The sequence below is a fragment of the Phlebotomus argentipes genome, unplaced genomic scaffold (assembly GCF_947086385.1).
Source record: "Phlebotomus argentipes unplaced genomic scaffold, Phlebotomus argentipes genome assembly scaffold_4, whole genome shotgun sequence".
NCBI classification, from domain to species: domain Eukaryota; kingdom Metazoa; phylum Arthropoda; class Insecta; order Diptera; family Psychodidae; genus Phlebotomus; species Phlebotomus argentipes.
Window position 1 is genome coordinate 10,831,918 of NW_026776174.1, and position 15,921 is coordinate 10,847,838.

At 38.4% G+C, this 15,921-nt stretch overlaps 1 protein-coding gene across 2 annotated transcripts in view; it reads left to right on the plus strand.

Annotated features, from left to right (window-relative positions):
• The window catches only part of LOC132258277 (GATA-binding factor C), a 44,607-nt gene extending 30,307 nt beyond the window's left edge, over nucleotides 1–14,300 (plus strand). For both annotated transcript variants that reach the window (XM_059755503.1, XM_059755504.1), the window contains exons 7-10: nucleotides 6,956–7,090; nucleotides 11,917–12,115; nucleotides 12,176–12,366; nucleotides 12,435–14,300. In XM_059755503.1, coding sequence (XP_059611486.1) covers nucleotides 6,956–7,090; nucleotides 11,917–12,115; nucleotides 12,176–12,366; nucleotides 12,435–12,461 — 552 coding nt within the window. In that variant the 3' untranslated portion in view covers nucleotides 12,462–14,300. The remainder of the gene's footprint in view (nucleotides 1–6,955; nucleotides 7,091–11,916; nucleotides 12,116–12,175; nucleotides 12,367–12,434) is intronic.
• The last annotated feature ends 1,621 nt before the right edge of the window (nucleotides 14,301–15,921 follow it).

Sequence of the window (15,921 nt, forward strand, 5' to 3'; positions counted from 1 at the left end):
CAACAATGGCAATGCTCACAGGATGATTAACGCGAAAATATAATTTTTTTTCTGCAGTCAAATTGCTATATAATTAGCATCCAACGATCTCCACTTAATTAGTATAATTTCATTTAAAGATGTGTAATTTATACATGACAATATAATGCAGTCGAATTATCTACAGATGCCGATCGATGTGCGATCGTATCGCACAAATTATTAAATGTCAATTACACCATTGAATTTTGTTGCTAAAAAATCCCAAGGTAACGACAGACACGCCAATTGTTTTCTTGCACTTCGCGCCCAACTTGCTGAATTCAATAACTTGCGCACACACAATTAATTAATAATGAAAATAATATGAAGACGAACCAAATATTATATATCAAAAAGCGAGACTATCAGAGCTGACTATCAAAGGTCACCATCTTCGGGCATTTATGCTCAAAAACTCTCCACTCGAATCTAACGAAGAACAATGATATGCAAATTCCCAGAGCTTTGCCGAGCCAACGAGCGAACGTTCAAAGTGTGTTTTGGTGCTTTTGCATTCAGCAAATGAGATAATTTGCAGGTAAACACAATTAAATGGAATTTATTAGTGGACTGAGTGTTGCGAAGTAGTTCAATGTTGCCGTATCGCCCAATTTTGAGACTCAATAAAAATTATTATTGTTGGCAATAAAATTACAATCCAGTTGGAAGTGCTGCTTACACATGTTATGCCGTGGATAGATTGCTGCCGCGCTCGCTTGTTTAATGAAACCCAACTCAGTGCTAAATCAAAATGAAGGCGTGCCGATGAGGTAATGAACGAGCTCTTTCATCCTGACCAAAGACCTCTCCATCCGCCGCATTCAGCTGTGGCTATTTAGGTTACACTGGGCGCGATTCGCCAGGCTTGCGAGAGAAGCACAAGAGTATTGAAAGTCAATTTTTCCAGCGGGGCAAAAAATTGAGGATGTGTTTCTCTTGCTTTTCCTCCTTCTTCTCTAAAAATACACTCAATCTGTATTTGATACCCTCGCGAAAATCACCAACAGCCAGAGTGTGATGCACTTTATATATATATATACGATTTTGCGTGTGAAAACGTGCTCATAAATTGGTCAACTTGGCAGAATCTTGTCCTCCTCCCAATCAATAAAAGGAGAAGCGCATTTCTACAATAAAATTTCATGCAACTGCAATAAATACAATTATACATCTTGCTTTATGAGACACACCGTGATTTTCCCCCTTAATTGATTTTCTCTCCCCTCGGCTTTTCTGCACTGAGAGAAACAACGCAATCAACAGACTTCATTTTGCGTTAAAAAGGTCGTTTAGAGCGTTCTTTTCTTGGTTCTTTTGCCCTGTTTTTCTCTTTAAATTAGTGAAGAAAAGGGTTTTTCAGAAACAATATATTGGAATGATTTCAAGACAATTTTGTCTTGAATTTTTGATGAATCTTTAAACACTTTGAAGCATTTTCTATATTATTTTGCTTGGAATAATCAATTAAATAGTTTTTCTAGGTGATGTGATTGATTTAAAATGAATTCTGGAGATTAAATAACTATTTTTGTGATTATAGAATGAATGAAAATTAGTCCAAGAATGTTTTTATAAGCTACATTCATAACCTCAAATTTTAGTTTGATGTTTTATAAGCATTTTCATGCAAAATTGTTTAGAAACAGTTAAAGAATTCTTAAAATCGCTGGAAAATGCTTTCTTTATGGCGGTTTCAACTTTGCGAAACTGTATCTTATTTTAAAATCTATTGAAAAGCTTGGAAGATTGATAATTTTTTCTCTCAGTGCTGCTCATCCTCTCCGAATGTCTCTCATTCACGCCACAGTAATTCCTTTTCGCTCCCGAGCACAGAGTAGATAAACCACCCGGAAATCGATTTAAGGGACCGTTGATCTCGCTTTGCGATTCCCTTTCGGCATCTGTGTGACAGTTTCACTCCAACCCTTGGCCGAGGGCCTCAAACTGTGTTGCGGCGCGGGTTTCAAGGTGTCGATTAGCGAAGCGAGAGATGGCAATATTTTGGTCTGGCCCGAGTTCACTTAACCCCTAAAATACGATGAACAGAGGGTGCCAAGCAGGGGGATTTTTGAAGGGTGAGAAATATCGACCAATCACGTGACTCTCAAAAACCCTAGCAACCCCATGAAAATGCTTAGCAACGAATATTTCACCACGCCCTTGGGGCGCATTTTGCTGTGTTGGCTCAAGAGTTCGGGCCGTCAAAATGAGGAGAAAATGCAGATGCAGCGTTTTTCGGGAGCACTTTAACTTTTCACATGACTTTCAACGGGTTTTCCGCGTGTGCTTGAGCCGCCGATTAGACTCTGGTTGGGATTCTGGTATTGATTTCATGGTGTGGCGCTTTTTGTTCGCCTGTGGCGCGCTTATGAAATTAGTCCTAATGGGTGTCAATGTCAAATGGCCAGTCTCTAGGGCAACAGAGAGGCACCCAAACAAACACCATTCCGTGCCAGTAGCTTTTCAATTGATAACGTGTTGCAGCGCCTGTCGATTTCTCGGCTGCTCAATATCCTGTCCAGATGAGAACCCCATTATTTGGGGCGTCGCAGCTCAAGAGAATCAAACCCATTGATCTTGTGTGTTTCTCACAATCCTTTTGCCTCTTCTGCGCTCATCCGCATCACAGCTATTTGGCAGAATTTTAATTTATCGGAAATCCGCGCTGTGCAACCTCCCAATCTGTCTGCATTTTTAATCAGAATCTCATAAATGAAATTAATTTTGGGCCGAATCCATAAGTTCCCACGCTTTTATTATGCTCTCTCTCTCCCCCAAATCATTTATGGGGAACGCACAGCTCTATTTGGGACATGTGGTCCTCCTGCAGTTTTATTGACTTGTCCCGCGCGCATTAAGATGGCGATGATGATGAGAGGATCTTTAGCTCTCGATCATCTTCCTAACAAGCCAGAGGGAAATAAAGCCAGAGCGATCGTCATAATGTGATTGACGTTATTTGTTTTTACACGGACGATGACGCGATATTTCTCCTCATCCCAACAAGAATTCTGTGTGTGTTATTGGGCGAATTAAACGATGAAATTTTGATTTGTTCAGGAGAAATTTGATACGTGAAGGTGATCTACACTCCGATGGGATTGCCTGAGCCGTGTTCGCTTTCAGCATTGGCCTGAAGAAGGGCCGAGAGAGAAAATATAGGAGAAGATTGAAGGCATATAGAGATCATATACACTCACTGTAGGTGAGAATGACTCTATGGAAAGTTGATTGGCAAGATGTTTTGGCACAGCAAGACATTTTATTATTGTATTTGAGGCGCTTTTTGTTATTTTCCATGGTGCGATTCATTGTTGGTTTTTTATATTTACTCGTATCTCCACATTACATTGTTTCGATAAGAGGATAAATGGGTTAAGCAAGCTATTCTCCACTCTCGATCGAAGATGATCTGCCAGATTTCTCTCAGATATGATTTTTTATTGCTCCCGTTTATATTTTCATTCTCCTTTATAACCGATCGTTGTGTTTTTTTTGTATGGCGACGCGGCGTTTGTGTATGTGTTTTATTCGGCCACTTCTTTCGATTTTTGATTTATCGGCCTGCCTCACCTTCTTATATCGAAAAATCTTCGTCTCTCACGAGCCACTCAAGATGCGATTGTTCACATGCGATGCGCCCCGGCGAATACCTTCAGCCCAGCGCAAACCTGTGAAGATTCACACGAAATTAAAAGGACAACAATAAATTACACTCTAAAGCCGCACTGTCACTCTCTTATATATCACAATTCTGCACAGCAGAACAAAAGCAACGAAAGTGATATCCGAGAGTCGCAAGTACTTCGCCAGCAAACACCTCAAAACCACCTCGAGGACAAACGTGGTGAGCTAATGCATAATCGTGAATAATTTGGGCATTCATAACTCAATGCTTTGGTACATTGCGAGGTGGAGAGAGAGAAAAAAAAAAGCGAGAGAATCGTTAATAAATTGTAGCGATTTGTGAGAAAATTTGTATGAATGATTACAGCGCAGGAAGCATGTTACACACCTGGCGTGTGGGTCGATAAAGGAAATATCTAATTAATTTAATTAAATTCCTATATTTATGCTCAATAGCTTGAATATGTAATGTATCACAAAAAAATTATGCAAACTCATCCGACTTTAATAATTTTCTCCGTATATGCAGTGTAAATTTTATGTATTGTGCTACAAAAATACTCATCTTGATTATAAAATTTGATTAGATTTTCATTTATACACACACAGAGAAGAGATTCAGTGCGGTGAAAAGGAACATGAAGAATCACTTTTTAATGCGGTGAGATATTAGATTTTCTCCTTAAAGAAATTCGATGAAATCTTGACAATGTAAACTTCAGCAATCCAATCGCCAAATCTGACTGGGTAAAGTTAATCTTATTCTTCGTTTGTAATTAAATCCCTCATTCTTTAGGCAATATTATACAATGGCGTTTGAAATTAAACAAACCTTCATTCAATTGGATTAGAGCGAATGATTGACAACCTTTAAATTGGTATTTTTGAGCTTTAAACTTTCAGTGTATTTCTATGACGCCAAATAAGTTACTCACTTCCTCGGATTTTTAAGAGTTTATCGCTTACGCAAGTTTACAAATAATCTAAGATTCTGGATATTAAGGATGGCGATTGTGTTAAACACTTCACCACTTTTATAATTTGCAATTCTGATTCATGCGTGTTAAGCCAATTTGTACCGTCTGAATATGTTATTTTAAAATGACCTCCAAAGGCTATTTTAATGTGTCAAAAGCAAAGTGACAGTTCGGAAGCTGTGAAAGTTGCAAAAATTGATCGATCTGTGACAGTTGTTTGCATTTTTCAAGCGTGAGCATGAAAAATTTTGCAGTAAATTCATTTTATCATAGATTTCTTATTTATTTACTTGTATTTGAATGATGAGTCTCTTACTGAATAATATTGAACTTTTACATGTTTCAACGTGTAACATTCTTCAGTTTGAGTGGGAATCGCTCCTTAGATCTAAACTTGTACTAAAGTCTAGACTTTGAGCAAGAAATGCTGTAAAATTCGGCATTAACCTGTCAAAGTAGAGCAGTTAGGATTCCATAACGTTCAAACCTCCAAAATATTCACATCCATTCGGCGTCTGGCGAGGCGAATAAGGATGATTGAGGCTTATAAAAGAGAATTTGTTCTCTTCCAGTGTGTTTTGTGTCCATGATTGAAAATCTTGACTTTTTTACAAAGTCATTTCAGGCTAATAACAACAATGAAATCTAACATGATGGTCTCTCAGTGAAGTATTTAAATGGAATAACATAACAAGAATTAAATGTGTTTTTTTTTTTCTTTCTCTCATTCAATCTGTATAATTTTTCGGGGAGACTTACATATTCTCATGTATTTATAGCGGCAATGTGCAATGTCATTGTGGAATTCTCTTCGGGAGATCTTTTACCATTGTGCCGGCATATCGCATACTTATGGATCTAATCGGACAGAGATTAGATGTCTAACTTACCAAATGACTTCTCCATGCCATCTCTCTATTCTACATTGAAAAATTGACTGATCAACAATGCTTCACGATTATTTTTTCTCTTCATTTTATTATAACTTTCATGGTCAGTCTGTTATCCACTTAATTAAATTGAAAGATTCAAAGTTTTATACCACAAGAAGACTTCAGACCGAGCGACTCCATGATTTCTCCCACCAACAGTGATTAATGATTCACTTCCGTTAAATGTGAAAGAGGTTTTTTTTTATTTTCCTTCAGTTCTTGTGAAAATTAAAGCTTGGCACTGAAGAACCTCAGTGGCTTCAATTTTGCAATCCATCCGGGAAATTCACAGCCGTGAATGTCATTCTGCTGGGGCGAATTCTGCTGCAAAATGCGCGCCATGGAAGTTCTCTAAGGACCTCCGTGCCTCACATGGTGTTGCTGGGCTGGGAAATTTATGAGTTCTGGGTGAGACGCCAACAGGAAGTGCGTGAGGATTAATTTTAGGCGAAAGAAATCTCCTTCGCTCACAATCCCTATCGGCGCTTCAGTCGTACACCTTCTGATAGCCTCATTTTAACGGCGTTAATTTTATGTTTATGGACATGCCTTTCTATATGCGGTGTACTCTATTTAGTTTTATGGGCTTTTCGCGAGTTTCTCGTGTCCGGTGAACGTCTTATTGAGATCACGGGATGTCTTGACCTGAATTTCTCGCCGAGAATCATAATCATTCACCCTCCCCTTGCGGCCGGCATGGCGAAAGTGTATTAATGTCATCCATCCGGAGCGAGGCGGTGGACATGAAATTAAATTGGAAGCTCCTTCGGAGAATTAAGGTGCTCTCGCTGGGATTTTTTAGCAGCAGCAGCAGAGCACTGGCGTATGAGTCGACAAGATGATGGATCATCCATCTTTGTCATGACGAGTGACATTCAAAATTTGAAATAAATTGATCGAACTTCTTTCTGATTCCGCGTCAAAGAGTAGCTGAAGGAGCATTGAGAAGAGTAACCCAAAAATGCTCAACATCCACAAATTCCTTCGTTATTTTTCACTCACATTTATAATGTGTGTGCTTTTTACATGATGCGCCTCGGCTCTGAATATCAAATGTGATGGATTTCAGACGTACATAGCTGGGGAGTTTTTAGTCCAGGAGTTGAGCAGCGAGAGTACAAAAAGTAATGAGTGGGCGTTTAGAGAGCAACTACTCAGTTTGTCTTTATATCTCTATAACATTACAGTTTCGCTGTTCGCTTTATTTTTTTTCTTTGTTATATAAAATGAAAATTTATTCATAGGGAGGAATTGGAAATATAAAGCAAAAGAGGAAGTTGATGTGTATTTTATTACTTAATTTAATGCAAAACACACACAAACACACTCAAGAAATACCTCAATTGCTTGATTGTCTTTACATAAAAATCTAATAACCGACCATTGGCCTCTTTGCAGTCACTCCAAAGTGCCGCCAGAAGAGCGGGAACCTCTTGTGCAAACTGCAAAACTACAACAACAACCTTGTGGCGACGAAATTCAAGCGGTGAACCCGTCTGCAATGCCTGCGGACTCTACTTTAAGCTACACAATGTGAGTATATCTTGACGGAGATTGGGAGAGAACACCCCGATTTCCAACCCTCTGAACGTTGCCCAAAAGTCTATCAAGAGAGGCAACATCATCCGAGGCGGATGCATTGACTCACAAATGAGGGGTTGACTGAATAATAATATTGTTTTTCGATACATATTGCATTCATTTGCTCGTTAGGGGAATGATTTACTCTCTGGTGTACTTCTGGTGGGGTGAATTGCCGTATCTGGGCGATGCTGTGCGCCTGGTATGATGAATGAAGAGGCGAGGGATGGAATTGCTTAAGCGATTTTATACCCCATTGACCAGTAACTGGGCTATTTTGTACACGGATTAGAGATCACTTCCCACATTGAACAATGCTGAGACACCGGAAAGGGTGGAAAATTCAATTTTTGGGGGCGTCGATGTGGAAACACTTTTGCGTCTTATCCATTTGCCACATATGTATGTGCTTTGTAGCCCATCGAACCCTCGAAATTTCCCATCAACGCCAAGGAGGGATGAATTTTCACGCAACTTTTAATCGCTAATTTATTCACCCAGCCTCTCTTAATTCCTCATACTCGCATTGACGGCATGAACAAGTCAGCACTTGGCGGAAGTGGATAAATTAGAAAAGTTTCTTAGCTCTCCCAGAAATATTTACCAGGAAATTACCCCGAGGGTGTGTGTCTTTCAAACATAACTCCTGGGCTTCCTGCGCCCATTCAATCTCATTATGTTAATTTCGCGGAGCATAAATTGAATGAAGAACCAAAAAAAATCCTCATGGACTTCACAAATAGACTGCAGTTTGTGACTCAAGCCCGAGATTGGCAATATTTGATAAGGTTTGCTTATTTTTAGAGGAAGATTTTGAACGCATTCCCATCTCGATAAGACGCCAAGCACTCGTGATATGTGTGCAGTTGTGTGTGTGGATTTTTCTTGGAAAATTCCTCCTCGGCTCATGTGCAGCATTACCCTAATTAACGATGGTGGAATCTGCAATTACTCCCAATTGAGCATCCACAGCAAGTCCTCTTCTGGAAATATTCGTCTCACAGTTTTTTTTCTCACTCAAGACATCTCTCTTGACATTGTCATGACTGTGGTTTGTCTCAATTCATGCAATTCTATGTAATCTATAGGCTGTGGGTACGTAATCAGGCAATTAATTTACAATTAAATTGACATTTTGCAAAAGTGGAGCAAATTTATTCTGCTGCCTTCTTTAATTCCTCATAACTTGTCTGCACATAGTCGCGAATTATTACTTAATTATATGTTTGAAATCTTTCAAATATGACACATTAGCGATAGAGAGACTCTGACTTGCGTGGGTTTTTGACGCCAAAGATTCCTCGACATTTTTGCATCTGGCGCAGGACAATGTCGATAATACATCCTTGACGATTGTACAGTAACAATAAATAACCACTTATGTGTTGTATGAAAAGAAGTGTATTTTCGTCCCTCCTCGAGGAGAAGAAGTCCCACTTTTCTCAGCATTGTTGTAGAGAAAATAAGCACTTGGTGACACAATTCGAGCAGTCGGAAGTTTTTCCTTTTCGGGCCTTTTTATGTTGGAATCAGAAGGAAAAGTATAGAGTTTGGCTCTCCAGGTATATTTAGAAATTAAATAAAAATCACTCAAGGGCCCACCACTTATGCCTATAATCGCATTCACCCAAAGGCCTTTTCATTGCGATTGTCGGCAATTTCTGCACCACATTCCATTCACATCCTCATCCACTAATCGTATCGCTTACTCTTTTCACGATACATTGTGTCACACTACATTGAACACCCCAAGAAGGGGCGCACATTTTGTCTGTTTGGCAAAAAAAGGAAATTGATACCTTTTTGGCTTACAAGGACCCTCGATTTTTTTCCTCTCTTCGCCCTCCACTTTCGCCCAGCAATCTCAATTGCAATGTGCGACACTTTCCGTGCACCAGAATTGTAGCTTTTTCATCATTGCTAACAGGCTTATCAGAAAAGAATGTTTCAAGGGGGAGATAATACAGTCAGAAGTGGTGTTAAACTCAGCGGAAGTGTCTAATCATCCCAATTCTGTGGATTTGGCTTGATTTTTGCGCAGAAACAATCAAAAAAAAATCCTTTTCCAGGTTATGTAACTAATCAAAGACAAATTTAACGAATAATTCGCATTTTAGCACATCAATTCTTATGCTAATATCGAAGATCTCGCTAGTAATCGACAGAATTTGGTATTTAAATTTAATAACATCGCTTTTCTGAAGCTTTGATGCCAAGAAATACTGCAATTTGTATTAAGATCAAACATAACCTCAAAAAGAATAATTAAACCTTGCAAAATGTTTATTTAAAAAACTTTTTGGAGGATTTTGCTTCTGAATCAGCGATTTTCAGTCGATTGACGAATGATAAAAGATGATTTTGTGATCTAGAAAGCTTCTAACCAAAGTTTTCAAAGATCTTTTTGTGATATTTAGAGGTTATGGTCGGAAAAGATACTCAATAATGCGGTTTGAAGTAGATTTTTTTTAGAAATATCTAAAGAAATTCAGGCATATTTGGGAGTGTCATATTTTGTACCCTTGAAATTTTCAGTCATTTTCCAGGCGTCAAGAATAATTTAAATAGTTAAACCTTTAAAAACGTGACTTCAGTACAAATTTGGGTCATTTGATTCCCCTAAAATGCATTTCCAGAGATTCTCTGGGATAAATTTGAATCGAATACACTTTATGAACTCATCACGAGATGAAAATGCTTTGCCTCCTCATTGTTGTACGCCACTGTTCCTGTCAAAGCGGTCATCCCTTCTTTGTGGCACTGGATTTCTAAATTCCTATCTTAAAACATCTCGCAAGAGAACGATAAATCTGCCCTCTCTCTCGCTCATCTTTCTCTCTAAGATGATTTTGCAAAATATGAAACATGTAATTAAAATGCCTGGCCCATGTTCACACTCCATGTACAAAATACCACCATGATGAACAAAAAGGTATCTGAGTGTGTTTAGTAATGGCATAAATTCCAATTATAGTGTGATTTGGTACAAGCTTGAAAAATGCATCAATATTGCGCTTAAAAAATGATCTCTCGATGATATACTCATCCCCGTAGCTGTAGATTTGATAGAAATAGAGATTATTGCGAGGTTTATTAATTAATTACAGTGTTTGTGAATGCTGTAATAACACGCAGAGTAATTAAAGAGAAAATGCTTTAAATATAATTTTTATTTTCGCCTTACACAATTCACCAAATTTGTTTTCGATTTTGGTTATGATTTCGGTCTCAAAAGGCAAAAGAGCAGAAATTTGAAAATAACAAAAGCCATATATTTCCACCCGTCACATGTGCAATAATCATCCGTGTAGCGTGTTTTGGTTGAAGAAGTGAAGGAAAAAAATGAATTCTCTGCTCATTTTTCTCGTCTACAACATTTGTTACTTCGCCAGAGAGCAGAATATAAAGAATAAATTGTCGAATCATTTTGTACGCACATTAATCTGATAATGTCAGTGGATTCATCTCATTTAACCATCATCGCTCATCACCAGTTCACAGACTTTCATCTCATTTTTCTTCCTCTCTCCACTCGCGCCATCGCGCGTCTCTCGCTCACCCTCATGATCGCTCCACATTCCCCTAATCCGCCCGAATGGCGCACAAGTGGGATTTCAGCAATCACGCCAGACATCAGTCGCTGGATTCTCGGTAGAGCCGCGCTCTCGAAATTTTGCATTTGGCCGCTGCCGATGAGGAGGTCACCGCACGCGACACTGTGCGGAAGAAGAGGTCTCTGTCGTCGCTAAATCGAGCGGAACGATCCACGCGCGCCGGCTCGCGAGCATAGCGCCGAGCACACACCTCTCTCGCTCTCTCCGCTGCCCAATTCATCTCCCCGAACACACAATCCACATAAATCATTTAACTGAAAACGAAAACAAATCAAATGAGACACAATTAGTCCCAAATTGAATCAATCAAACCCTTTTCTCGTGCTGCTTCTATGCCCAAATTACTATGCACACACACACTATGCGCTATATTTGGCGGCGTAGCCATAATTACACGTACAAAATTGTCCATAATCAGAGACTGAGTAACAGGTGAAGGAGCTCCAGAAGTCGCTAAAGAGGAATTTTCAAGATATCGAGCACTGATATCAATACCAATGTCTGAAAATCTACCATTTCTTCTATCTTTATCTCAGTATTTGTAAAGGGGGAGATAATGTGTCTGAAATCTGCACACCACTTCGTCACACTACTGACAGTCTCTCCAAATCTGAAAATGAGTAAATATAGTAAATATCTCAATGTTTCTAGTAGATACAGTCATTGAATTTGCCAATAACAAAACAAAAATACATTTTTCTGGACTAAAGCGATATTTTGAGGTTATGTTTGGCTTTCAAACTGGTTTTTAGTACTGAAAGTTAGTTAATCTGATATTTTTTGACTCAAATACTCAACTCTGACACAAAAAAGATATATTTTTTGCCAGTTTAAGTGTATTTTATTACCATCAGAATTCATTTTAAATCAATTACATAACCTAGAAAAGCTATGAAATTGATTTTTCTAAGCAAAACAATATAGAAACTTTCCTAAATTTGTTAAAACTGACGCTTTTGCTGCACAGATATTCTAAATATTTAAACACTTCTAATTCTTAAACCTTCAGCAAAAACCGTACACCAGTTCTCACCATAATATCTGCCCCTTGGTATTTGTATCCAGGGTCCCGAGACGCCTCCAGACGATCTCAAATTGACGGAATTGCCAGGGATTTCACAGAGAAATCGTGCTAAATTGTGTCTCATTGCCCTGACATTGCAGGTAAACCGGCCAATGACGATGAAGAAGGAGGGTATTCAGACGCGCAACCGTAAACTGTCGTCCAAGTCCAAAAAGAAGAAAGGCGGAGGCGGGTGTATCCCACTCGGTGGTCACCTGGGACTCGGTGGTGGCGTCGGTGACATCATGAAGCCTTTGGATCCGTCCAAAGCTTTCGCCGGCAGCTTTTCGGCCTCAATGGGTAGGTTTACGCCATTGTGTCGATGGCACGAACTTAACACTTCACCGTCTAATCCGGCAGGACAACACGGCCACTTGTCGGGAGGACTGCATCCCGCCCATGCTCACATGCACAGCGGCTGGTATGCGAGCGGAATGGGGGCGTTGGGCGCCTCTGGGAGTCTACAGGGTGGCTTCTCGACAACAGGGAGCCTCGGAGGCGGCGTAGTTCCACATTCGCAATCCTATCACCTCGCAGGACTTGGCTCAATGGTGAGTGTTGCCGCAATTGTTGCCTAAACAGCCTTTTCTCATGCCCAATTGTGTCCATCGAACTGCAGGGTTCTTGGCGGTCAGATTACACGTGATGGAGTGATAACAGCCTAAATAGTAATATCTTCACCTTTGGAGCATCATCAGCATCGTGTAGCAAAACACTACAAAAATATGAATCAAGTACAAATTACTGAATTTTCTTGCCTGTCCTTCTCGCTCGGCATTCTTCCCGTTTCTTCGTTCGCCTTGCCTTCTGGGGAATTACAATTGCATACACAAAGATTCACCACCCTTGACTGCCAATTGAGGAATTTCAACTTCCACATTTTGGGAAATGTTTGACAGTGAGACACCTTCAAGTTTGAGCGCTACAGAAGAATTCTGGCATCAAGCGAAACATGTGGAATTGTGAAATATTACTTTTTGTGGTATTACGTAAAGAAAAACATCAGCTAAACACTGACCATCCAGCCAACAAAACAATGAAAATGAAAAGATAATGAAAATACACCCAATTTAATTTGAAATTCAAACAGAACACCTTATAAATTATTTATGGCAGAAAAAAAAATATTACACGCAGAAGAAAAACGGTATTATGTTAAAAATAGTCAATTGTGGAGTGGATAAAAAAGAGAGAAAAATATTTGCAATGTACAAAGAAACTTGATGAGATTCAAATTTTAACCAGAAACAAATAGATTCACTTACTTCTACTTATGCTTTATGAATGATTTTTTTTTCTATTTTTAAATCCTTTTCTTGCAACTTCTCTGATTTCGCCAAGAAAAGTCCTTGAGACTCTGTGGGATGTTGCGGGGTGTGCGTGAATTCACGCGGTGCGTAAAGGGGAAAACAGTCTTGATAAATTTTACAAAATACCTGTAACCATTTGTTCAAATTGTGCAATGCTCCCTCCCTAATTTAATTCTTACTAGTAATTATTATTTTCGTGTAGTAATTAGAGATGCAGCTTATGTAATTACAAAACATACAACAATCAAGAGTGACATTGATGTCCAGAGATGTATTAAACCACCATTATTATCAAATGCGATGTAATACGTGTAATGAAGAGATAAAAGATACTAAAAGACACAATTAACAATACAATGGATGAAAGTCTAATACATTAAAGTGACTATTCTAAAAATGAAAATTACTTTTCCTGTTACATTGAGAACATGAGATGAGAAAACCATCATTTACTAGACGTAAAAACACATAAAATGCACTTTGCAACTGCAATGGCTGCAGAGAACTAAAATTCGTCATTTAACTGAAGAATATAAAATCATGAAAGGAATGTCTGGAAACCTAACTATGTACATATTTAACCAATACTAGTGGTAATGATGGAAAAGAGGAAAAGAAATCCGCAAGAAGATGATGTGCATACTAACGAAGTGACAAACCATTCTTCTTGTCAAACAATATAAATTATATACAAAAAATATGATAAAGAAAAAAAACTTGAAATTGAAAAATAAATGAAAAGGATGCCATATTCATAAGTAGACTGTATAGAAAATTGTGTATATAGTAAAGTAAATAGCAAAGAAATTTATGTAAAAAGAGGTGAACTATACATATAAATAGAATTTGGAAGGTAAGACACTTCTTAATTTAATGTGAAGTGTACATTATAGAAGGAAGTAAATAGATGAAGAGACGTATAAATAAAATAATTACAAAATTGTCTTGATGTGTTGATAAAGATACAAATAAAATATTATATAAATAATATAAAAAAAAATATATGATGAACTTGTTTTATTGCCCAACATCTACAAGAGATCGACGATAATCAGATAGAGTTTTGTGTGGCACTGAAAGCATATCTCACATCTCTGGCGGTTAAGCATAGCGCCATATCATAATTGGAACGTTTAAACAGAGCATCGAGCAAATTATCCTACCGCAATTTTCATCAGCAGAGCGGAAAAGTTGAGCATATTTCCAATTTTTGTAAACTTCCAGTGCCATCAATTTGCCCGTTTAATAATCCATCTCGCGCTCTGCGCACCCAAATTTAATGGCTTCACCTCCGAAAGGAGTCGCATTTACATGAGTAATAATTGTGCCAGGAAAAAATACGCTTATCTCTGAAGCGTGAAGGATAATCGCGGGTTGCGAAAGTGTCTGTGTGCATCGGAAAAATTAACGTTGAGGTCAGTAAAAATTATAACAAATTAATATTAATTTAAACTTGATCTTTTGGAGGACTTTTGAAATTAAAAGTCTGGGAATTAGGGTTTAGCCGGACAGTTGGAATTCTCATCTTTCGTCCGTGAATAAGCCATTTAGATATCGTGCTAGTAATTGATATGCTCATTGGCATGATTGTCAAGATAGGCAAAAGGGAAACGGATATGGATAATTGTGTCTGGTATTTTATGGCAAAGTAAAATATTGTTTTGAAAGCAGTTGTGTTATAAATTAATAATTTTAATTCGTACAGTCATTATTGCTGTTCAGCACGGAAATGTCGAAATTCTAATTATTGTCCATCATCAATACTCTGTGCCGTCAATGGTTGAGAATGCAGTGGAGATTTCTTGCGTCGACTGTATTGAGACGAGAGGCGAACAGAAGCCGGCCAATTATGAAGTCCACACACTTTTGCTGGCCCGCTTAAGACGAACACTATATCGTATAAAAAGTTTCACCTGTCAAATTGTAGGTGAATGTTGAGAGAAGCAACGGTACAACGTCCATACTTTTATGAATACAGCGAACTTCTTGCGTCGCTGACTCGACTGGGGTTGAATCAAGGGGGAGATAGTATGGTCAGAAGTGGTGTACAGAGAAGGAGGAGTTTTAGGAAGTGGAAGTGTTTCAATTTTTAGCAATATTTGGTTCATTGCTTTGATTTTCCGTTGATTATCTCACTCTCAGAAATCAATTCTTATCCAAGTCTTCATTTCAACATATTTTTCTAGGTTATGTGACTAATTGAAGACTATAAAATCTTAGAGTAGGAATTGTTGTGTTAAAATTAAAGTATTTTTACTTTATTAGCAGAATTGCGTATCTCTACAATACAAAAAGTGCTATTTTAGTTATTTCAAAATTATCAGTCAGATTTCAGTAAGTTGTTTAGTAGATTTTAGTCTTCTTGTAAACACTTCATGAAGTCAAGAAGTGGTGTACAGATTTAGAGCATACAATCTTCCCCTTAGCTTCATATATAATTGTCAAGTCTAGTGTGAAATGAGGTCCGACCAGTTGAAATCCCTCGAGGATTATGAACAATATACGAAATTTCTCGACTTTCGCCCGAAAATGCAAAAAAGCCACTCCAACCGAAGTCAATTGATCCAATAAATGATTTGCTGAGGAATTGTCCAAGCGTGCAGATAACTTGGATATTTGCAGTGAGGATTCCAATCGGATTGAGCGAGTGACATAAAAAGGGGTTTATCGAAGTGGACCGAGAAGAGTTTTATTGCCTCGGGAGCACCCTCAGTCGCTGGCCAGAGAAAGAAATGTACGAATGTGTCACAAAGATTACTTTACCAATTTCACAAGTTCAACGAACTGAAAATTTCG